This window comes from Hirundo rustica, chromosome 12, assembly GCF_015227805.2.
Source record: "Hirundo rustica isolate bHirRus1 chromosome 12, bHirRus1.pri.v3, whole genome shotgun sequence".
NCBI classification, from domain to species: domain Eukaryota; kingdom Metazoa; phylum Chordata; class Aves; order Passeriformes; family Hirundinidae; genus Hirundo; species Hirundo rustica.
This window is the reverse complement of record NC_053461.1, coordinates 908,624-932,757: the sequence shown is the minus strand read 5'-3', so window position 1 is coordinate 932,757 and position 24,134 is coordinate 908,624. Positions and strand designations below refer to the sequence as shown.

Below are 24,134 nucleotides of genomic sequence, written 5' to 3'. Positions count from 1 at the left end.
GTCCTAGCCAGGGGTGTGCTTTGGGGTCAGCGCTGCTGCTCTGGGGTTTGTGTCTGAGGACGTCTCTGGACGTGTTGCTGCGTGGCTGCTGCTCGCCTGCCTGTGTTTTGGGAGCTGCTCTGGGTCAGATCCTGCTCTTGCTTTTCCAGCTGGCTGGGCTTCAGGGCTCTGCACTGGGAATGTTCTTCTCTGCAGGAATTCCCCTGTGGAGCCCAAACCCTCCTCACCGCCGTCCTTCTCCCATTCCTCGTGTGCATCTTCCTTGTGAAACCGAGCTGGTGACCACAGGCCGTGAGCTCCTGGCTACCAGTACTCTTGTGCTAGGCTTTTATGGGGCTGTTTGGCTCCTTCTCTTAAAGGGTATTTTAAGCCATGGCTGTATATTGAACTAGTGGTCTTCAGTTAGAGAATATCGTGTAGATGATCCTTTAAAAGTTGCAAAGGTCTGTGCCAAGTGCCAGGGTTGGGTGCTGTGCTCTGCTAAAAGCCGTGTGCAGCCTGGCACAGTCAGATGTCTGCTGACTTTTGAGAGCCTAAATAATTTAAGGGATGCTCAGGTCTTGAGTTCTGTTCTGCTCAAAGCCCAGGACCTGCCGATCTCGTACAGAGATGTGTGAGAAGGTGGCTCCCCATCCTCCTGTGTTACTCCTGAAGTTAAGGTGACAGCTGCTGTCCTCAGTGTGAGTCACTGGGGACCACGACAGGCCGGTACAGTCTGCAAGGTGGGACAAACGTGTGTTCCTGAGCTCCGTTAAATACCCTCTGAAGAGCTTAGTTCTTCAAACTGTTGCCAAAATACAGCTGGAGTTGGGCACCCAGCCTAGGATGGCATCAAAATACCTTTGCAAACCCACCTGATGTACCTGCTCTGTAGAGGGAAAAATGATTATCTGTGCAAAGTCAGTTCCATCCATGGTTTGCAACAGCAACCCCGAATCTCAGTTCTGAAATTCGAACGTGCTGCTGACAAAGTATGCAAATAAGATAGGAGTTTTCTTGTCTGAATTAATTACTCGCTGTTGGGCTCACCAGGTTTCTCGAGGGGACTCCAGTTGCTGGTTATTTATAGTCGGTATCTGAGAGTATTTTTTTTTTTTTTGTGTGCATCATTGATATTCCTTCAGAAAACAGAATTTAAATGAGACTCCTTTGCAGTAGTGTGTCTGTTATTCTAATCGATCACCAAGGAATTAAAACCGACTCTCAATATAGCTCCTTGTTAGAGAAGGGAAAGTATAAGTAGTAATTCCTGATCCAGATTTTGAGAGACAATAACCTTTTGAACAGTTTCAAATACGTAGGCCAAATAAACGTAGCTTTCTAGCACATGCTTACTCATGAAAGGATTTGTAATTTCATTACCCCGGGCCTCACAGCGAGCAATTTCTCTTACCTCTCAGGGATTCTTAGGTAACACGCCAGCAAGTAATTGGAATTTTATAAAGATCCCCTTATGTGTGAGCAGGTTTTATGCTTTCTTGAGTCTTCCCAGTCTGTCTGTGCTGTGCCTGAGATGACCAATTCCTTCCCAAAGCCACCAGAAAGTCCTAAATCGCCACCCCAAAGCTCCAGGGGGGTTTACACTCAGCCAAGGGCTGGCATGGGGGTAGGAGAAAGAAGTATTTGTGCTGTATTTAGGGCCAGCATGCCTCCTCTGCACATCTTCCCCTTCCCTGCCTTTGCCAGGGGGCTGCAGGGCCCCCCAGGAGCTTCCAGGCACACAGACCTTGCTTTGGTGGGGAGGAGAATTCCCTGGAAAGCAGACAGGGAGCAGCCAAGCACGCCCTGTGCTCTGGCCAGCTGGGACGGGAGAGCAGAGCCTCGTGTGGAGGGGACCCAGTCCAGACTTGTCTGGGCTGTCATTCCAAAAGGGAACCTCATGGCTGGGAAACGAGAGCACGTGAAAAGGCATCTCTGTGAGGAGAACAGAGCTGATGGAATGGTGGTTTCTTAGGGTTCTTCCCGTGAGGTTGAAGAGTCCTTTTGCAGAACGAGAAGCTCTGAGCGAGTTTAGTGGTGTTTAAGGAGTCTTTTTTTCCCTTTCTTTCACTTCTGGTAACGCTTGTGAGAGATCCCTAGGAGGGAGACTTGTGGGTGAGGGTGTGAAGGCAGTGCACTGTGTGCCTGGTGGCACGGAGAGCCGGACACCCATCCCACATCCCTGCCAGGAGCTGCCAGGGGCCGGACCAAGCTTCCAGCTGATGCCTTAAAACTTCCTGACGCCCGACTGTAATTCTGCAGCTGTGTCTATAAAACTTCTTGTTTATGGCCTATAAGCAGCTGAAGATTAATACAGTTCTCCCTCTTATCCAAGAATCCTTCCTCTGCAATGTTCATTAATTTTCCCGGTGCTGGAATTGCCTCGCATGGAGTTACAAGTAGTTTTCATTTCCAGATTCAAACCTACAGTGTTCTAGCCAAATGATTTTGTAAGAGATTCACTCCGAGGAACTGTTTGCATTGCAGATAACATGCACTTAAGTAATGTCTCTTGTAATAATGATAGAATTTGTACTTTTCCTGGTTCTGGATCAAAGTTGATAAGTGCTGTCTGAACTCACGGCATTGAAATCAGAAGAAAAGCGTAGTGACCATCAGTGCTGGCTGGCTTTGCACTAGAAAGTTCCATAAATGTTGCATTTCAGCCAGTTTGGGTTGACTGTGGTGGTTTTGCTGGTGGAAGATAAATACGGAGACTTTCCAAAATCTCGTGCTGCGGTGTCAGAGGTTTCGGACGATGCTTTAAAGCGATGAATGTGCTTTGCACGTGTTCTTGAGGTACAGACTTCTGCCTTGCTCAGCCTGTGGCCCTGGGGACGTTTTCCTGGTGGTGTCTGTGCTCTGTCCGTCATCCTTGGCCCCAGGGACAAGAGGAGCAGGTTTGTGCTGTGGCGTGGCCAAGAACAAGCCGTGGGACAGGCAGGGACTCACTGCCTCAGCACCACGTCAAGAAAAAAGAAATTAAACTGCTGCTTTTGTTATTCTTGGGGAAGGTAACCAGCCTGTTAAAATGGGCAGGAGCTGTTGGAGCCAGCCAGATGCATTTGCTTTCCAGCGTGCACGATCTGGTACGCGGAGAAATCGTGGCATTGTGGCAGAGAGGCAGTTCAGGCTGAGCCTGCTACATCCCTGTGGGGAGGAGGAACCAGTTTGGCACTGCAGGGCTGGGGCTGAGCCCCTGCAGCCTCCCGAGTGCCCGTCATCGCTTCGGACCGTGCAGAGTGCCAGGGCATCAGCAGCGCTGCGCCCTTCAGCCCTGGGCTCCGACCCCCCTGGGGTAACCCTCAGGTCTCCTCTCGGTGTGGTGAGCAGACTTACACAGCTTTGAAATCTGACCCTGCTGTTTCCGAGAGAGTGCCGCCTTGTCATCCAGTTTCTAAACCCAGTCAATAATGTTCCTTGAGAAAAGACTCTGAAGGTCAGCCCCTGTCCTGTCGATGCCGTGTTAGCCCCATTAGCTTCAGTGAGGTACACACTCATTTTAGCTCTGTTGTTCTTCTGATATTACTTTACAATGGTGAAGGGCAACCGTTAAACTTCGGGAATTTTAAAACTTAAATGCTGTCTTTCAGAAAGAGCTCCTTACATCTCACGTGGGCACACAGCAGTTGCTCTGCTTCCTTTGCAGTAACAAAGCACTTACTTGTTTGTCATATTTTTTGGTCAGATTCAAATTCCTCTCCCAGAACTTACAGTTAAGCTATAGTAAATGAATACCTCGTAAACCATAGATTGCTGTGTACATACATCATTATGGCCATTTGTCCCTTTTGTTTGTAAATTCCCCAAACTGGATGTCTGCCTGATGGCCCTTTATGGGCGTGCAGCTGATAGCCCTGAGCCCCTGGCACCGGGGGTCACGAATCAGCTCCTCTTCCCATGACAGCAGGAAGGGACTCCATGCCTTGCTTGTCCAGCATCACCAAACACATTCCTTTGGGGAAGAAGAGCTGGTGTTGATGGATTAATCTGCTCCCCTCGCCCTTGCCAGGGTCACAGAACGGAGATTCTTGCTGCTCTGTTTCCAGAGTGGCACAGAGAGCTTCAGACTCCCACAGAAAGTTAATCCTGCCCTTGAACATAAAGATCTGCCCTATGGCCAGTTCTGTGCCATATGGTCGGTTTTAAACCCAGAGGAATTGCAGTTTCCTGAGTACTTAGCACGAGAATTGTCCTTGTGTGTTGCATTCATAGCAGGTCAGAATGCTGCTGGTCCTGGAGCAAGTCTTGGCATAGTTCGGTGTAGTGCCGGTACTAGTGAAGAAATCTTCACAGCAGTTTCCTATTTGATGTTTGAATGCCAAGAAACACATGTGTGTATATCTAATAGAATCAAAGAACCAGTAAGGTGAGAAAAGACCTCAGAGATCACCAAGTCCAGGCTTCCTCTCTCTCTCTCTCTCACTCTCCTGCAGGGCTGAGGAAGAGCCCATGTCCTGCAGGGACACGGTGCTGCCGTGGTGATGGAGTCTGCTCCCCAGGATGGACCAGGGAGGTTTCCTAACCCCTCTCCTTTGTTTTGACTGGCTGTTTGCTGCCACCTTGCTGAGATTTTCCTTTTGCTGCTTGAATCTGCTCCAGATTCAGAAGATGAAAGCTGCCAGGGCTCACGGCGAGTGAGAGGAAGCAGGTGTTGGTGCAGTGCAAGGAGAAGGCAGCTTGGCAGTGGGTCTGGGGATGGTTTTGGTGTGGCAGCCCACGGCACTCAGTATGGGGGGGGTGTTGCCTTATCTGTGCATTCTCCCAAGGATGAAAAGCAAATTATCTGCTCTCAGAACCTGTCCCCTGTCTGCTGCTCCGTCAGTTGTAGTGCACAGGGCAGGTTTGTTTGGCCCTGCCTCTCGTGGGGCGGAGAAGGTGAAGTTTAACCTTCATTAAGTCGGTGTCTTGGTCTAATTAAGAGAAGAAGGTGGCTCCACGTGGGCTCCCTTGGCCCAGCTCGGGGGCCTGGCTGTGTGTGCAGCTGGGGGAGTCAGGAGGAAGCTGTGCCCCGTGCAGGGATGTGCAGGCTCTGGAGCAGCAGTTGTGTTCAGCACAGACGTCACCCACGGCGTGAGGATGGTGGGGAATACAGCCAGCGCCGGTGGGCTGTGTGTGTGTGACCCTGTCGGGTATCAAACGCCTTGAAAAAGGTGCAGAGGAGCTTCCAGCTGTGTGCTGAGGCTGGAAAATGCCTTTGTCTTGTTTGCCTCCGTTTCTTATTCCCGGGCGGTGAGACTCGGTTGTTAACTTTTAACTGCTTGTGTGGGCTAAAAATCCACCTTGGTCAGATGCTACAACAGCTCCCGACACGCTCCCTGAACTGGTCTGACGAGCAGGGGGGAGTTCAGCTCTGCAGCAGAGATGGCTGTTGCCACAACTTCTGCAATTTAAACCCAAACCTTTGTAAGCAGGAGTTTAGGAGTGGCAGGACTGCTCCGCGGGTGTGTGTGTGTGTGTGTGGTGCTGTGGGAATGCTGGCCGCCTCCAAGCAAACACTTGGCAGATGGGAATTCCTGCACGTCCCTTAAAAGCCCTGCAGAGCCCCAGGGGTTTGGTCACTGGAGGTCACCAGGGGAGGTGAGACAGGGATCCTTTGCCTGGGGAGCTGAGCTGAGCCCCAGGGCTCAGGAAATCCTCAAAGCGATGCAAAGTAGGGCCGGGTTTGCAGAGCAAACACAGCACAGCAAGTGCAGTTGTGGCTGTCGGTGATAACAGGGATGTGTAAACAGGCTGCACCTGGATTCAGCTGCAGCACCCGCCTGGATTTTCCTTCCATAACTGCCAGCTATGCAAATTGATTAATTTGACAGATTGCTGCCTTTTGTAGCAAGTCGTGTTCAGAACAAGGAAGAGCGTTAATCTAGCGCGAGGTTAAAGTTGCTTGTCAGGTGTTGTGCTTGTAAAGAAGGTGAATAAACTCTTCCCAGCATGGAAATGTATGCCTTGGACATCCCCTACAAAATTAAAGGAGTGCCAAATTCTACAGCATGTTTCAAATAATCCGATATTTGGGGTTATTTGTGAGGTTCCGTTCCCTGGAGCCCTGTGGCTGCCCAGAGCCATCACCTTTCATTAAAAACATGTTCTTTAGAAAAATACAGACTCACAGTTTACCTCAGAGAGAAAAATGGAATCTCAAATGTTTAAAGCTGCCCTGGAAGGAGAGAGCAAATTAAAAGCTATTCATTCAACTTTACTGTTTAGATGAGATGTTTGGGGGGAATTGTTCCCTGTGAGGGTGTGAGGCCCTGGCACAGGGTGCCCAGAGCAGCTGTGGCTGCCCCTGGATCCCTGGCAGTGCCCAAGGCCAGGCTGGACACTGGGGACAGCCTGGGACAGTGGGAGGTGTCCCTGCCATGGCACTGGATGGGATTTAAGAGATCCCTTCCAACCCAGCCCGTTCTGGGATGCTGTGGTTCGTGTTTCTGCCCCACCACTGTCCTTCCCCAGCCACCAAAGCCCTCAGGCAGGGGGGGGTGGTGGCAGGGCTGTGGTGGCTGGCTGGGAGCCTGGGCACACCTTTGCCAGCAGGGATGGGCACACCTTTGCCAGCAGGGATGGGCACACCTTTGCCAGCAGGGATGGGCACACCTTTGCCAGCAGGGATGGGAACACCTTTGCCAGCAGGGATGGGCACACCTTTGCCAGCAGGGATGGGCACACCTTTGCCAGCAGGGATGGGCACACCTTTGCCAGCAGGGATGGGAACACCTTTGCCAGCAGGGATGGGCACACCTTTGCCAGCAGGGATGAGAACACCTTTGCCAGCAGGGATGGGAACACCTTTGCCAGCAGGGATGGGCACACCTTTGCCAGCAGGGATGGGCACACCTTTGCCAGGAGCTCTCCTTGGGTGCATCAAGGAAGAACCGAAAAGGAGCTGGACAGCTTGAGGGGATGGGAGCCAAAGCAAAGCATTTCTCCTACTGAGACCCACAGAAGTCACTGGAGAGGGCAAAGGAAGCCTTGCTGGGATGTTCTGCAGGAGAAGGAGGAGCAGCAGACAGGAGTGTCCTGCTCTGGCACACGCCCCGAGCTGTTAGAGGAGCGCCTGATGGGGTGGGCTGGGGTTTTGGGGGGTTTTTGCCTATTTAACGTTCAGCCTGGAGGTGGCTAAGTAGGAATGGTTTGAAATAGCCCCACAGTTGCCATAGACACTTGTGTAAATTGGAAAGAGAGGTCTGGCCCAGGCTGGGCTGGAGGAGCCCCACAGAGCTGCGGTGCTGCAGGGATTCAGCCCAGGATGGGGATGCCTGGATGTGTTTAACATCACCAGGCAGCTCCAGCAGGGCTTTGCTGGGGCCTGGGCACCGGCAAGGGAAAAATCCTTCAAGCTTAAAACGCTTTCCTCCTCCTTTTGCCCCGGGAGCTCTGTAGAGCTGGAAAAAACCACCATGGAATGCTGCTTTCCTGGCACTGGGTTTGGTTTTTATTTGTGAAGTGTTACTGTGCAACAAACCAGCAGCAAATTTAAAGTCGTTCAGCTGGATGAAAGCACCCTATTAAGGTGAATTTGGTTTATTTGTCCCAGGAATGTGTAGCAAATGCGTGTCTAATTACAGATAAGGCAACTAAGCCTTTCATCTCCTTTCAGTGAGCAAAACTGTGCAAATAACGTGGAAAATGTTTTGGCCAAATGAATGAAGGTCTCTTCAAGGGTTTGGTTATCACAGGTGAGAGCCCCACTTGAGGGAATTGGGAATGTCACTCCCTGTCCTCCCGTTGGATTGGATGTTTTGGGACAATTGCAGCTGACTCTGGAAATGCTTCACTTCGAGATAACGATCTGTCCCTTGGCCTTTGGGGTCATCTCTGGGTTTGGGGTGGGGAGGGCAGGTCTGTCCCTTGGCCTTTGGGGTCATCTCTGGGTTTGGGGTGGGCAGGGCAGGTCTGTCCCTGTCCCTTTGGGGGTCTCTGGGTTTGGGGGTGGGCAGGGCAGGTCTGTCCCTGTCCCTTTGGGGTCATCTCTGGGTTTGGGGTGGGCAGGGCAGGTCTGTCCCTGTCCCTTTGGGGGTCTCTGGGTTTGGGGTGGGCAGGGCAGGTCTGTCCCTGTCCCTTTGGGGGTCTCTGGGTTTGGGGTGGGCAGGGCAGGTCTGTCCCTGTCCCTTTGGGGTCATCTCTGGGTTTGGGGTGGGCAGGGCAGGTCTGTCCCTGTCCCTTTGGGGTCATCTCTGGGTTTGGGGTGGGCAGGGCAGGTCTGTCCCTGTCCCTTTGGGGGTCTCTGGGTTTGGGGTGGGGAGGGCAGGTCTGTCCCTGTCCCTTTGGGGTCATCTCTGGGTTTGGGGTGGGCAGGGCAGGTCTGTCCCTCTGCCTTTGGGGTCATCTCTGGGTTTGGGGTGGGCAGGGCAGGTCTGTCCCTGTCCCTTTGGGGGTCTCTGGGTTTGGGGTGGGCAGGGCAGGTCTGTCCCTGTCCCTTTGGGGGTCTCTAGGTTTGGGGTGGGCAGGGCAGGTCTGTCCCTGTCCCTTTGGGGGTCTCTGGGTTTGGGGTGGGCAGGGCAGGTCTGTCCCTGTCCCTTTGGGGGTCTCTGGGTTTGGGGTGGGCAGGGCAGGTCTGTCCCTGTCCCTTTGGGGGTCTCTAGGTTTGGGGTGGGCAGGGCAGGTCTGTCCCTGTCCCTTTGGGGGTCTCTAGGTTTGGGGTGGGCAGGGCAGGTCTGTCCCTGTCCCTTTGGGGGTCTCTGGGTTTGGGGTGGGCAGGGCAGGTCTGTCCCTGTCCCTTTGGGGGTCTCTGGGTTTGGGGTGGGCAGGGCAGGTCTGTCCCTGTCCCTTTGGGGGTCTCTGGGTTTGGGGTGGGCAGGGCAGGTCTGTCCCTGTCCCTTTGGGGGTCTCTGGGTTTGGGGTGGGGAGGGCAGGTCTGTCCCTGTCCCTTTGGGGGTCTCTGGGTTTGGGGTGGGCAGGGCAGGTGTGTCCCTGTCCCTTTGGGGGTCTCTGGGTTTGGGGTGGGGAGGGCAGGTCTGTCCCTGTCCCTTTGGGGTCATCTCTGGGTTTGGGGTGGGCAGGGCAGGTCTGTCCCTGTCCCTTTGGGGGTCTCTGGGTTTGGGGTGGGCAGGGCAGGTCTGTCCCTGTCCCTTTGGGGGTCTCTGGGTTTGGGGTGGGGAGGGCAGGTCTGTCCCTGTCCCTTTGGGGGTCTCTGGGTTTGGGGTGGGCAGGGCAGGTGTGTCCCTGTCCCTTTGGGGGTCTCTGGGTTTGGGGTGGGCAGGGCAGGTCTGTCCCTGTCCCTTTGGGGGTCTCTGGGTTTGGGGTGGGCAGGGCAGGTCTGTCCCTCTGCCTTTGGGGTCATCTCTGGGTTTGGGGTGGGGAGGGCAGGTCTGCAGTGCTCGGTGAGGATGGTGGAGATGCAGGAATCTGGCTGAAAAGTGCACACTTAGCAATGTGCCGCGTTTGCCCTGCATTTCTCACTCTGTAGGTGGTGTGGAATTAGTCCTTAATTACGTGCAGGCTGTGGACAACAACCAGCCCCCTTGAGCTGCTGGCAGTTCTGGCTAAGGCTGGAGCTGGATGTTCTTTGAGGTCCAGTCCTTCTCAAAATCTCTGGGAGGTTTTATAGTGCTTGTTTCTCTTTTATACCGTGTGCTGGGATGAATGTTTGTCCCCAAAGAGCTTTTATCTATTAAAAACCCAAACCCCTGTTCATCCACGTCTACATCCCATCATATATGATAAACCCCATTCATGCCATTCAGCCTCCCAGCCTGTGAAAAGACCCAATCAAGAGGTTTGTGCAACTGGGGGAGTTCAGAACTGGGCAGAAGATCAGGTCCAGGGTGGAGCTGGAGTTCTAGACTCGCTTGGATACAAGGAATTATATCCAGCAAACATCGCTTGAATAAAACATTAATTTCCCATTATAAAACATAATGCTGCTCTGCTAATGGTTCCTGTTTGGAGTAATCCTCATTTCCTGCGTCTCTCTGGTGACTCATCTCAGCAGAGCTCCCATCCCTCCTGCCCTGCAGATGCTCTCTAGCCGTGTATTCCCCGTGTGACTCAGCTGCTGCCCACCGCATCTCCTCCCATGGCTGGGGGGATGTTTGCCTGCACAGCTCCTCAGCCTCCCTCAGCCTGAGGATGACTGGTGCTTTTAAATTTAACTCCGGTTTTTAGCAAGTTTTTGGTCAGAAATTCACATTTCCAGTTTTCAGGTTGTCTCGAGTCTGGAATCTGGAACTGAGGAGCTCAGATTGCAGAAATGTGTGCGTCTGTCGTTGTGTGTGTCCGTGACAGGAACCAGTCCTTCTTCCTTTCAGCCTTTCCGTGAGTGGTTGCCTGTGCGAAGCATTCCCAATGTGATGTGTGCCTCCTACAGCTTTAATTAAACTTAATTAAACGGGTTAGAAGTGATGAGGTGCAAGGGTCGAGATGGAGACTGTGCCTCAGCTGTCCCCCCTGTAACAAGGGCTGAGCTGCTGCTGCTGCTGAGGTTCGTAGGTAAATATAAACGCCTGAGAGGGCTGATGGGTGGGTGGTGAACTAAAACAACAAAAGCACAGGATTCAAAGACGTTTTTGTTGGAGCTTGGAGGGCTGCAGCGCTCTGAGGTGCCAGAAGGTCCATGCAGAATGTTCAGTGTGAGTTCAGAGCCCCCAGAGCTGTGGGCAGGGCTGGTGTGACACCTCTGGTGTGACACCTCTGGTGTGACACCTCTGGTGCCAGGGGAGATGTTTGCCAGCCCTGGGGGATCACAGAGCCGAGCCTTTCCTGACTCTCTTTGCCATTTGGGCTCAAGAAGAGCAGGGTGCAGATGTTACAGGTAATTCCCGTCAGAATTACCCGGCCATAAATAGATTTTTAAGACTTCCCTCTGCTTCTCGTCTTGCTGCTGGAGGTGAGCTTTGGGCTGGAGGTTCATCCTCCAGCTCCTGGCTGCTGTTGAGCCGTGCAGGGCAGTTTTCTCTTCCTTTCTGCTCTCAGCCTCCCGCTCCTGTGAGGCAGATGGAGCCCGGTGTGCAGCGCTGCAGCCAGTGAACAGTTGGCTGTGCTTGGCTGGGGCGTTCATCCCTCGCTCAGCCCGTGGAACTGGCACTGCCATGGAGCTGCCTCCTGGCACCTGTGCCACAGCCTGTACCTGGGGCTCATGGCAGCGCAGCCTCTTTGCTTCTGATTGACTTCCCCACTCACTCCTGGCAGTTGTTTAAGCTCCTTAGCTCATTTTTTGGGTAAAGTTTTCCTTCCCATACTGAAGGCAGTTTCTAGTATTAAAAGCTGCGCATGGATGAGAGTTTTCACTGAATGAATGATGGCAGGGAGCGGGGTTTGGGACGGTGCCACGCTCCATATAGCTCCTCAGACAGATTGTCGTGAGGTGGTTACCTCAGCTGTCAGTCTGTTAGGATTACATAACACTTCTAAATTATCTCCTTTCCGATGGCCAAAAAGTGATTCAGTCCTCTTGCATATTGTATTACCTCGAGCTCTTGGTATTTATTACATATGCAGTCAGGAAAATAAGAGTCTGAGGCTTGCAGAGATTTATTTAGTAGCATGTAACAGCTCTCTGTTTGCCGGTAATTTGGCTCATCAGAATGAGGGATTTATTCCTGAATTGTCTTTTAATGAGCAGATAAGCGGGTTTCTCTATCACTCTAAAACCCCGGGTTGTCACTTCAGGGCTTTGTTTTTGCAAATGGAAGTTGTTATCTCTCGGATAGGTATCAGCCTGCTGTGGTAGTTTCCGCAGGTTTTAATGGTGCTTGAGTTTAAATACCCCAGCTGAAAGAAGGATAAGAACCCTCCTCTTTAGAGATAATTCTTTTACTGTGTGTTTGGTGCTTGGTGGAATTTATGCAGCCACAACGAGCCCCTAATGATGATTTTCAGCTCCATGAATAGTGATTTTTCACTTGGGTAGATGGTGATAGGACGAGGGGAAATGGTTTTAAACTACGAGAGAGCAGGTTTAGATTCGACATTGGGAAGAAATTGCTCCCCGTTAGGGGATGCCTTATGACATTCCTGGTTTTGTGAAGGCCAAGGCAAACAGAGATACTTTCCTGTGACAAGGATTCATGTGGCTGGAGCAGAGGATGAGCAGCATGGTGTTTCTTTGTGGGAGATGAAGGTGGTTTATTAAGTGATGAACTGGCTGGGATTTAACTTGGTGCTGCCGAAGCACTGCGTATGTGCAGTCTGAAGAGAGGGAAGGGCAGAGAGCAGAACTGCAGGAGGTGAATTCAGCCCTGGGCTCTCTCAGTGCCTCAGTGCTGGCTGTTCCAGGTCCCACAGCAGATCAGAGTATCACCTCCATCCTCAGAAACGGCCTCACGTTGCACCAGGGGAGGTGGAGGGTTGATAGCAGGAAAAATTTCCTCATGGAAAGAGTTGTCAGGCCTGGGAAGGGGCAGGGCAGTGGTGGAGTCAGTGCCCCTGAACGTGTTCCAGGACACGTCTGGATGTGGCACCTGGGCGCTGGCTTTGTGCTGCAGCCTGGGGCTCATCCCTGGGCTTTTCCAGCCTCAGTGACCCCGTGATCCCTTTAGCCACAGCCTGGGAGCTGCCCTCTGGGATGGGGTTTCCAAGCCAGAGCTGGTGTTCCTCCTCCAGGCTCTGAATTGAGCACGGGGTGTGAAGCTGGAGGCTTGGGAGGCATGCAGCTCTGTGGGGCATCTCTCTCTTACACGGGGTGCAGGAGGGAGGGAGCCACAGGAGCAGAGGAGCATCCGTGTGCTCATCCACTGGGGTCCCCAGCAGCTTTTAGGTTTGGGAGGTTTTGTTTGGTGTTTTTGTTGTTCGTTTGCTTGTTTATTTGTTTTTGGTCTCTCTTTGTGTGCCTGTGGAGCAGGGGCTCAGGGTTCATGGCACCTGGGAGAGCACCCTGAGCTCTGGTCCTGGCTGAGAGCAGTGACTGTGCCGGGTGAGCGGCTGTGCACAGAGCTGTGGGGCTGTGAGGAAGGGAGCAGCAGGAGTGCTGGCCTTGCTGATGGCTGCTTTGTGTCCTGACTCGGAGGGAAATGGATTGCTTTGTGGGTTGGGTTTTTTGGGGGATTTTTTTGTTGTTGTTTTGTTGTTTGTTTGGGGGTTTTTTGGAGATTTTCTGAAGAGATGCGGGAAAAGAGAGAGCATTTGAGGATGAGATAAGGAAAAGGGGTCAAGAAAAATAGGGGTAAAGTGTGCAGGTAGGAAGGAGAGAAGACTGAGGGGCTCTGGAGAGGAGAAGCAGAGCGGAACAGGGAAACCCTCCAGGGTGAGAGCTGCAGGACTCCAGCTGCACGCAGCTGGCACTGTTAGTGCTGCCGGGCTGTGGAGTTACTCCTGCCTGTCCCAGCAGCGGGGTCACTGCTGCTTTTGTCACCGTGGGGCCATCCCTGTGTGACAGCCCTGCCCCTGCAATCTGCCTGACGGATTGAAGAGAGGGCTCCTGACCTGGAACGCGCGGAGGGCACTTTGCTGCTCATGAAAAGGGAATATTCGTATTTTTCATGAGCGCTTTTGTAACAAATTGCCTAGAAAGCCTGTGATCCCGGGGGGGTTTTTACTGGCTTTTGCCAGTCTGTCGTTAGAATGTGGTTGCAGCGCGTTTCACTTGAATTTATAAACAAACAACTCCTCCCTGAAAGCAGCCTTGCCAATGGACTCTGTTGGTGGTCCTGAGCCTTGCTGAAGGGAGCGCCCAGAGCTCAGTCCCACAGCTTTGGAGCTGCCCCTGGCCACAGAAAACCTTCTCCCGTGACCTTGTGCTGAGCATCGGAGCCCTTGGGACGCTCAGAGCTCAGAGAGCTTTATCTGCTCTGGGGGAAGGAGTGGAAAATCCTTCAAATAATCAGGATGCATCTTGGACACCCGCAGCTTGTGCTGCTTGGGTCAGTGGCCTCCCAGAACATGAATGTGTTGAAAATGTTGAGGTTTTACTTGGCATTTCTATAAGGACTCGCCTGTCTGAGGTGAGAAGGGTTTCAGGCCCTTGCTCTGTGTGCAGACCCTGCAGGGCTGTGTGTGATACCCGTTATCACCACGTGTGTCTCACCTTCCCTCCACCCCTGCACATTTCCAGGGGGTGGCACGGCAGCCACGTTGTCACCCGTGTTTGCAGCTCTGGAGGGGAGGGGAGCAGTGTCCCCGCTGCCCCACGGTGTGGCCCCTGTTCCCAGTGGGAGCTGGTGTCTGGCGCTGCTGGGGAGCAGCTGGCGGCTCACCAGGAGCGTTTCTTGGCTGGGAGAAGCAGCCAGCTCAAGGCTGACCCTCTCCCCCGTGAGGAAAGGTGAATTCCCTACAGGGAGGGCTCGGGCTGTTCCCAGCCCCTGCCCAGAACGTGCCCATTCCATGGCACCTCACACGTGGCTCCCTGTCCTTCCTGAAATGACACCTGAATTATTGTTATTTTTAACCCAAGAACCAACCACCCCTGGCCCGCAATGTGGATTTTTCTACCCAATTACAAAATCCCACCCAGACCCATGAAGAAGAAGGTGAAAAAGGACTAAACCTCCATCTTGCTTGATATATCTATTACTGTATTCTAAACCCTCAAACTCGGAGTTTTGCACCCTGTGCTGTCACACACTTCTGTTTAACCCCACAGCCACAATCCCAGCGCTGTCACTCAGTTTTGGGAGCTGTTCCACGGCCTCAGGTCAATGCAGCGTGTGCTTGGGAGCACAGAAAGTCTGGAATTCTCAGTGCCCGGGGCTCCAGCAGCTCCCACGGAGCTGTGGCCAGTTCGGGGCTGGTGGGGCAGGGGAGGGTGGGAGGTGGTGTGGCTGTCACAGGACAGCCCGTGGTGCCAGGGCTCACCCCTGACCTCCCAAAGGGTTTGTTTGGGTTTTTCTGCGGTAGGAGAGGATTTTCCCTGGCAGGGTTGGATACTGGGACGAGGGTTCCTGGGTTTAGATGTGACCTGGAGCCTGGCTGAGGCAAGGAGGGTGCTTCCCACAGGAGCTGGCTGCCCTTGCTGCCTCCAGGGTCCATTTGGGGTGCGCAGGATGTGCAGGATGTGCTGCTTGCACCGCCAGAGCCCCTTCTCAGGACAAGAGGACTTTTGGGAGCTCGGTAGGAACAAATTGCATCTGATGAGGAAAATGAGGGGCTGCCCCTGGCACTTTACTGAGATCCATGGGTTTGCTTGTCCGTGCTCCCTCGTGTTGTATCTTGCTTTTAGAGATCCATTTCACATCCATTTGTGGTTGCAGGTGCAGTAGAGAAAGGTGTAACTGCTGAACCCAAATGAAAACAAAATAGATCTTGGCAGCAGGAAGTCAAAATTGTGAAATTGCTGGAGAGAGCAAATAGTGTGCGGGGTCCTGCTTCTGTGGAGTGGTTTACAAAAGACCTATTTTGTGTTATTGAATTAAATCCTGAGGAAAATGTGAAGTGTTGTGGCCTCCCCAGGTGTTGTGCATGTGTGTGTGTGGGTGTGCACAACTTGGTGGTGCCCCAAACCCTGTCAGGCACCCCGAGCCCAGTGCTCCAACCACTTCTGTCCCTTCTCCTGGCTGGTGACGCAGCGAGTTATTGTCTTTTTCCAGCAATGTCCAGACTTGTCTGCCTTTAAGTATCCAGACACTTTGTTCTTTCTTGTTGCTTCGCCACAGAGGGCCTCATATGGATCCAATTCTCAGCAGCCTCTGGGCAGCACTGAGGCTTTACTGTCTGCTGTTAGCACCCTGAACTAGAAACCTGGGTAAAAACCTTCAAAATTCAACCATCCTGATTTTTTGATCATTCAGTTATAGTTTGCACAAGTGCTGTGTGGGAATGGACGTTGCTTCCCCAGCGTGTGGTTGAATATTGAAAAAGAGAAACTGAGAAGTGCACTCTACTTACTTACACACAGGTAATAAAGACTGGGGTGTTTTGGACAAGTATTGATGAAGTGGTATGTGAAGCTCTGCCTCTTCTAGTATTTCCCTTTACTCTGTTTTAGGTGTCTCCTGCAGAAAGTAACAGTAATGAGTCTTTGTGGGAGAGATGAAGCGGCTCCTCCACTCTTCATTAGCATTGCTAACGTTTAAATCACGTAGCTGGAGCTTTTCACAAGTCACTCCCTTTTCTCCCTGGCTGCAGTGTGGTTGGGAATGTGGATTCCTTCAGGAGTGCTGAGCCTGCGCTGCCCGAGCAGGAGGCGTGGGATGGAGGGTGCTGTGGGAGATGACGGAGACGGAGATGATGGAGACGGAGATGGAGATGATGGAGATGGAGATGGAGATGGAGATGGAGATGGAGATGGAGATGGAGATGGAGATGGAGATGGAGATGGAGATGGAGATGGAGATGGAGATGCAGCCTGCGCCTGCTTCAGGCTGTGAGTGTGGGGAGTGGAGCCTCCCCAGAGCTCACCGCCCGTCTCTGGCTGCTCAGGAGCAGCAGGAGGAGCCTGAGCTGAGCCCAGTCCCAGCTCTGTCCCTGCAGTGGTGTGTACACAAGAGAGGGACTGGGGCTGCCCCCGTGGCTCCCCAAAACCAGGGAGTGCTGAGGTGGCGGAGGAAGGAGGCTCTGTAGAGACAGATACAGGCTGAAATCATCCTCCTGGTTGTTTCATGCTTTGTACATGCAGCTGTTGGCTGTTCCCTGCAGGATTCACTGTCCCACCCGTCCTCGCTGTGCCTCGGCCAGGACTGGGGTGAGCAGTGGCCTTCAGCACATGGCTCAGCTCCACCAGGGCTGCTGCACCAAGGACTGGCCTGAATATTGACATGTTTCTATTTACACCGTGTTTAAACAACGCCAGGCTGAACTGGAGCTGCTCAGCCTGGAGAAAAGGAGGCTCAGCAGCAAGAACCTCCTGGTTCTCCACGATTCCCTGGCAGGAGGGGTCGGGCTCTGCTTCCAGGGAACCAGGGGAAATGGCCTCAAGCTGTGCCAGGGAGGTTTGAATTGGGTATTAGGGAAAAATGTCTTGATGGAGAGGGTTGTCAAGCACTGGAAAAGGCTGCCCAGGGCAGAGGTGGAGTCTCCATCCCTGGAAGTGTTCCAGAAGAGGTGTGGATGCAGCACGTGGGACGTGCTTTAGTGGTGGTGGTGGTGGTGGTGGTGGCAGCTCGATGGTCGGGCTTGATCTCAGGTGTTTCCCACAGGAACCTTGAGGATTCTGTGATTCTGCATTCAAGGGCTTTGTGCTTTAGTTTTTGGTAAAGGAGCAGGCGGTGCCTGAAGGCTTCCATGGGCACGGGGTCAGCCCCCAGCTTTAGGTGAAAACAGCCCCTTCTGCCATAGTTTACAATTATTTTCAAGTGTTGCCTTGTTTGAAGGTGCTTTCAGTAGCAGTGCTGGCAGGTATTAGAGTGTTATTTATCCTGATGAGCACAGAACAGGAACACAGAAGTGAAACAAATCCTGGGAATTCCATGTGTGATCTGAGGGGTGTCGGTTTTTGCCAGGGAGGAAGGACTGAGGGAATGAACAGTTCATGTGGACGTGTTTCCCTGGGTGTGCTGTGGGGTTACACTGAGCTGCCTGTGGCACTCTGAGCTGGAGGCAGAGTCTGCAGTGGGAATGGGCAAAGTGAGTCCCTCAATAACCCCTGCCGTGTGAAACCACGGGAGCAGCAGCCAACAAGGTGCTTCATTTAGAAGTTAAAACCTCCATCTTCCTAATTTCTACCTCCAAAGCATTGCTTTCTTAGGGAACTGAACCCCCTTGTTTCCAAACGTCTGTGGTTCTGAGGCATGCTGCATGCAGAGGAGAGATTTCCTGCTGTGCTTCCTGCTAGGGCTGCTAAATTCCCCTGGAACCATCTAAACATCATTATCAGCCCATTCAAATTAGTATTTCCTCCGACTTTTGTGAGGGATAAAAGGAGGTTTGTTTCGTTGCTGTTGACTTAAGTGTCCCACTGAAATTCCTTCTGCTCTGGCACTGGGTGCATCCTGGAGAGTTTAAACCTCCTTGGGGTTACTGCATCCCGGCGGAACGGGGGCCAGCGGCTCTTCCAGCCTGTCATTAAGCCAGGAAATGCCCTGGGCCGCAATCAGTGCTGCTGAAATTCTTGCCCAAACCCCGACTGCAAAACTTCATAAAGGAGAGCCTGAGGAAATGAGAGATCTCTTCAGAACATCACCATAAAATAAAGGAACAATGTAATTTATGATTATAAACCTGACAAGGACTAGCAAGGAATCCTGGAGGGCTCCCAGATAAGGAGATGGAGCTCTACAACAACTCTTTTGTTCAGTTTAATCATCCCTGCTCGCTAATGAGAAGCTCAATGAAACTCGGGGGTTTCCTTCCTCTGCTGTTCAGAATCTTTTTGTCATCAGTCCTCAGCCAGAGCTGGAGGGCACAAACGTGGTCAGGAGCACTCCTGGGGCTGTTCAGGCCACTGGCTGCTGCTCTTGTGTCATTTTCTCTCTGTTCTTACCTCCTCCAGGTGTGCATGGTGCTATTGTGTCATTTTCTCTCTGTTCTTACCTCCTCCAGTTGTGCATGGTGCTATTGTGTCATTTTCTCTCTGTTCTTACCTTCTCCAGTTGTGCATGGTGCTATTGTGTCATTTTCTCTCTGTTCTTACCTCCTCCAGTTGTGCATGGTGCTCTTGTGTCATTTTCTCTCTGTTCTTACCTTCTCCAGGTGTGCATGGTGCTCTTGTGTCATTTTCTCTGTTCTTACCTTCTCCAGGTGTGCATGGTGTTATTGTGTCATTCTCTCTGTTCTTACCTTCTCCAGTTGTGCATGGTGCTCTTGTGTCATTCTCTCTGTTCTTACCTTCTCCAGAAGTTTGTGATTTAGTTACCATTTCAACCTCGGCTCGGTTCATTGGTGAAGAACATCCTGAAGTGCTTGGCAGATCCAGTGATCCTGCCTAATTTTCCCGAGTGCTCTGAGGGCAGTCCCTGACTGCATTCCCTGATAAACGCTGCTCCTCTGAATTTTAACTTTAAAGTTAAACAGGACTGGTGGAAATGCTTTGAAGAAAGGAGCCTACCTCGCCACAAAACAGATCATGCAAAGAGCTTGCTCTCTCCAAGATAAAATTCTTCAGACAGGAATTACAGGGATAATCGGAACCAGGTTTTCCAAAGCCTCAGCTCTTTTGAAAGTTAATAGCCAGCATAAATATACTCTGTGCAGTATCTGGGGAAGGAGGCTGGAGGGGGAAAACACAGCCAAGACCGTGCTGAAGGGCAAGAAGCATTCTGCCTGCTCTGAGTTATTATTGTAGCTGATAGAGGGATGATTGTGCGTGAACTGCTCTGCTCCAAACTGCGGGAGGATACAGCAAAATGAGACACATTTTGAAACGGCAGGAAGAGCAATTGCTTGGGTTTGTAGCTGGTGAAAAGGGTTAAAGGATTTGTTTAGTTGTTTCCCCCCCTCTCCCTCTTTCAACCTGGTTCTAATAAAGGATGCTGTCATGGAAACATTAAAGACCAAACATCGTCTGAATGATGTGGCCTCTGCCACAGGTAATACAGGTTTTGACTTACAAGGATTATCCAGAGCTGAAGCCAGAGGGAGGATAAGGTTGCTGTTCATTCACACTTTGAACAAAATCTGCCAAACAAGTCTGGCTGAGGCTGTGTTGATGTACGTCTCCATTGTATGGGGCGCAGTAAAACCAACGTTCAGCGTGGGTTATCCACTTTTTCATTGTGCCTCGGGGCAGACACGGCTCTCTGTGTTTTGCCAAACAGGCCAGCATCAGGAATTTATGAAAAAAGGAATGATGTAGGAAACAGAATGTTTTCAGGTTGAAATAGAAAGCAGATGCTTCCCAAGGAGTGAAGGCAGCGTAGCAGGAACTTGTCCTGGCTGAGTGGTGGGATGGATTCCCAAAGGGCGCCTTCAGAGGATGGGGGAGAGCACAGAGAAACACTTGGCTGCTTGAGGGTTAACATGAAGGCAGGTTGCTCCAGGTGTGCTGGGCCTCCCTGACAGTGCTGTGGTGATGGCATGGCAGGCAGGAATTGAGCAGGGTGGTGGAAAGGGATTGGGCACTGAACAGAATCCAGGAGGTGTGTGCTGGGCACTCGGCTCAGCCCGTGTTTCTCCTGCATCTGCTTTTCCATCCTTTCCAAGGAGAGAAGCCTCAAAGGCTGAGGAGAGCACGTGGGTTCGAGCCCCATCCCGGGCAGCGAGCTGGCTGTGCTCTGGTCATGGAGACACTGGAGCACTGCCCTCATTCCAGGGGGATTTGCAGTCAGAGCTGTCCCGACGCTGGGCGCTTGGAGGAGCCTGCAGGAGCAGGGTAAAACCCTGTGCTCATGGCTCTGGGAACAGCCCCCGTGACATAAGGGGTAGCTCACTCTGCTTTGGGGTGCGTTGTCATCCTCCCCTCCCCTGTCTGTGCCTAGAGAAACGTTCCTCTCCTCTTTACCTTACTCATTAAAACGCCTTCCCAGCCATCCCGGATAAATCAAGTGGAGAACATGTTACAGTGCCCACCTAAATGGAGAAATGCAGGGAGGGGATTTAGTAGAGCCTCTCAGGCTGTTGGTAAGATAGGAAATGACAACCTGTTAAGGGGTAAAGCTACAGTACTTCATTACTTATTTAAAATAGCTTTAAATGGTGAAGACATTGGAGCAGAAAGCCCCACTGGAAACAGTTATTTTTCAGTGTTTTAAGAACTCCTCCAAGTTGTTCTGTGAGGTTTTTGTCATTATTTCTCAGAATGTATGCTTTTATGTTGTCAGGTGGGTATTTGATACGGAAATACAACTTATTTTTCTCCTGTGTGAGCAAACAGTTCTTGTTAAGTGTATGTACTGGGTGCAAGTGTCAGTCCTGTGGGTTTGGGGAAGATAAACTGCTTTCCTCAGGTGTAGGAATGGAGTAGGATGTTCCATCATAGCAGCAAGAGCTCAGCTCAGTTCTGGGAGGATGCCCTTTGCCCGTGTCACCTGTGAGTGCCGATGCAGCAATTCAGAGCTGTAATTGAAGCCAGCAGTGAGAGATGTGGGTGCCTGGGGCTGACAGTGCCCTGCCCTTGGCACCCTGATCCCCCCGGTGATTCCTGCGGTGCTCGGGCTTTCCCTGCCTTATAGATAAATGTTTTGGGGTTAATGGCACTTTTGAACTTCACCTCTGCCTGAAGTCGAGTGATTTTATCCAGGCCCTGCCCCGTGTCTGCCTCGCTTGGGGCTCTCTGTAGTTGAAGCTACCGTGTGAGACTCCTGGAGTAATTTCAGTGGGAAGGGAAATAATTGTCCTCTCTAGGGTGGGTTGGTTGGTGTGATGGGCTAGTCCTCGCTGCTCCCATCGTGTGAGGAATTGTGGACTCACAGAAGGGTTTTTAAAGCCCATCCGCTGTCCCAGGCTGCTCCAAGCCCCAGTGTCCAGCCTGGCCTGGGACATTCCAGGGATCCAGGGGCAGCCACAGCTGCTCTGGGCACCCTGTGCCAGGGTTTTACCAGGCTCACTGAGGAAGTGCTGCTGTCCTAGGGTTTGCCTTTCTCCTTAGACAGAGGACCCTCTTGGAAGGGGGTGATGGATAAAGCTGCTGACAGCTCCGTCAGGAGCTGGCTCCAAGAAGGGGGATTTGCATAACAGGAGTTATTCAATCCATGCAAATGCTCTGCGGAGCTGCAGAAGTAGAATGGGAGGAAGCAGCGAAATTGGAGGTGTTAAAGGTGTGAAATGGTCGGAGTGGGAGTTCAGGTGAAGCTGAAAACAGGGAAACTTCAGTGTCAAGAAAAGCTCTGGCGAGAAACTGAGATACTCTATCCCTCCTTGACCTTCTAGAGCTGGCTGATGATTTAGCACCCTGGAAATATAATTTGTCAACGCTGGGAGGGGAAAAGGGGAGGAAAGTTTAGGAAAATCCACTTTGTCTCCTTCGCTGCTCTGACAACCTTACGGTTCACTGTGGCAGTGGGAGGAAGTAATTGAGTAGCCTTCAACTGTGTTTTCCTCAGTTTGAGCTGCAACTAAACTTTTTAAAATACACCCACCCAGCCACCCACAGCAGGTTTTTGTCGCTGAAAGCTATAATTCTTAGCATGTAAAAGGAGTGTGGATATCCTCTGACCACGGAAAACCTGGATGTGACCCTGGATCAGCTTGGGGCCATCCCACTGCTGCTCATGGTCGGGTCAGGTACTGAGACAACTGTAAGAGCAGGGAAGAGTTAAAATTCACCGAGGGAAAAAAATGGGATTTTTTCCAAATATTTGAATTAACTTCTAAGTGTCTTTAAAAGACAATACACAAATTTTTGAGATTAGGCCAAAATGTTCTGTAGTTCCTATCTTCAGACCGGTGCAGAGTGATGATTGCAGGAGGTGAGTTTCTGAATTGCAAAGAAGCGAGGAAACTCACTTGTTTGTTTTGTAGCGCAGCCTGATGTAAATTACCTTCTTTTTTTTCCTTAGTGAAGAAATCTATAAATAGCAAATTCTCTATTGGCAGGTGGGTTGTGAAATGACTTCAGGAAGTATCAAAGATTCACACAGTAAATTAAAAAAAATGGATTACAGAGTTCTCAAACAAAATTACTTTGTTTTCCATGAGCAGATGCAAATCTGCTTCTAAATCTGCTAATATTGTGGAAGCCCCAAATAAACAAAGCTCTCTTTGAATGTTTTAGTGTTTCAAAGTCTGTTCCACGCAGACCTGAAAATCTCTATTCAGCACAGAAGCTCTGTGATCCTCAGTCCTGTGCATGTATTTAGTTGTAAATATTTGTTCTTCCTAATGAAGAATTAAAATATCGTAAATCCATGCTAATGTCCGTGAGTCCTATTATGAGTTATTCCAGGTTTTTTTTAAATTCCTGATGAAGATAAAGTGCAGTAGTTTGTTTATTTTATGATAACTTCATTCTGGGTTTAATTATTCATAAGATCACAACAAAAGGCAATATATTTTGCAAATATGACTGTTTAATAGTGTGGCAGTTCAGTAGAGCGATCTGATATTGAATCTTCAGTGAGGAATGAGTAACTCACTTTTATTTGAATTATAAATCATGGAGATTACTGCAATATAGATAGTTAAACTCTGCTCTGTTCTCATGTTCCAGCAAGAGCAACAAATGTGTTTCAGCACTTGGTAAAATGAATGGAGTCTCCACCGAGGGAGTGAATTAAAACTGTGTTTAAATTTCCCTGCTTTATAGCAATGTGTTGTAATTATCTGGTACTGGATGTTTTTCCTGCCAGTTTAACTGTGTAGCTCGACCCCCCAGTGTCACAGAGCAACTCTCACACCTAGTGCAGCTCTCAGGACTCAGGGATGTTTGAAGATTGGTGATGTGCTGTATGGAATGGAAGCATCGCACAGCCCGAGGGCTGTGGTGTGTGAGCAGGGCTGGGGACACGAATGGCTTGGGTCATTACCCCCTGCGCCTGCAGTGCCCCCAGGTCTGGTTTGGGCTGTTCCTCCCCAAAGGCTTGGAGAGAACAAAGTGCCCTAAGTCTCTGCAGTAGGTGTAGAGGATCCAGCAAAATCCTGTTCCACTGCAACCTGAAAATTTACATCTTGGGTGGAAATCCAGAGAGCAGCATTGTGCATGTCCAGCTCTCTGTCCACATCCTAGTGCCGGTGTTTCACAGCCAGTTACATCTCCCAAACCCTTCTCATTGTGGTTTTAAGTGAGCTGAACCCTCCAAGGCTGGGGCACTCTGTGCTAACCCAGCCTGTGTAGTGAGGGCACTGTTACAGCAGCATAATGACTAAATCAACTTGCATCAAGTGGCCAAGCATGATTTTTCGGGGATTTTGTTCAGAGTTGTTAAATATGGAGTTTTCTTCAAACCATTTGTGTCATTTATAGCAATTAAAACTCTTAGTTTCCTTCTGCTGTTTCCCCCTGAAAGACCACACTACATCAATTGTGTCAGGATGTTTCAGGTATCAGTTGTGTCTTCTTTTTATTTTTCCTTATAACCAAACAAAACGTGGAAAGAAAGGGAAAAAAAGCTCACCCTGAGCTATCGTTATTTCAAAGAACTTCTCAGTTAAGAGGCAGAGTTAAACCGAGTCCATTCCATACAAAATAATCCCGAAAGCCCTGTGTGTGTGTGTTTTGTGCAGGTTCCACGAAGGAGCTGATTGAGAGCTGCTGTGGGGCTGGCCAGCAGTGGGCTATAGACAACGGGGAGTGCACAGAGATCCCTGTAAGTGGAACGGACGGTGATATTTGCAGGTACGTAAGGTCACACCGAGCATTTTCAGTTGGCATAAAGAGTAGCCCCTGGGAGGAAATCAGATGTACTTTGGGGATGCCCAGGAGACTGGGAGCGTGTATCTGAGTGAGTTGTAGACTGGCAGTACTCATGGCTGAT

General features: G+C 51.1%; 1 protein-coding gene across 1 annotated transcript in view; it reads left to right on the top strand.

Moving 5' to 3' along the window:
• LOC120758347 (fibulin-2-like) overlaps positions 1 to 24,134 on the top strand; it is a 28,601-nt gene that overhangs the window by 3,324 nt on the left and 1,143 nt on the right. The window contains exon 3 of the mRNA XM_040076506.1: positions 23,884 to 23,995. Within this exon, the coding sequence (XP_039932440.1) occupies positions 23,884 to 23,995 (112 nt within the window). The remainder of the gene's footprint in view (positions 1 to 23,883; positions 23,996 to 24,134) is intronic.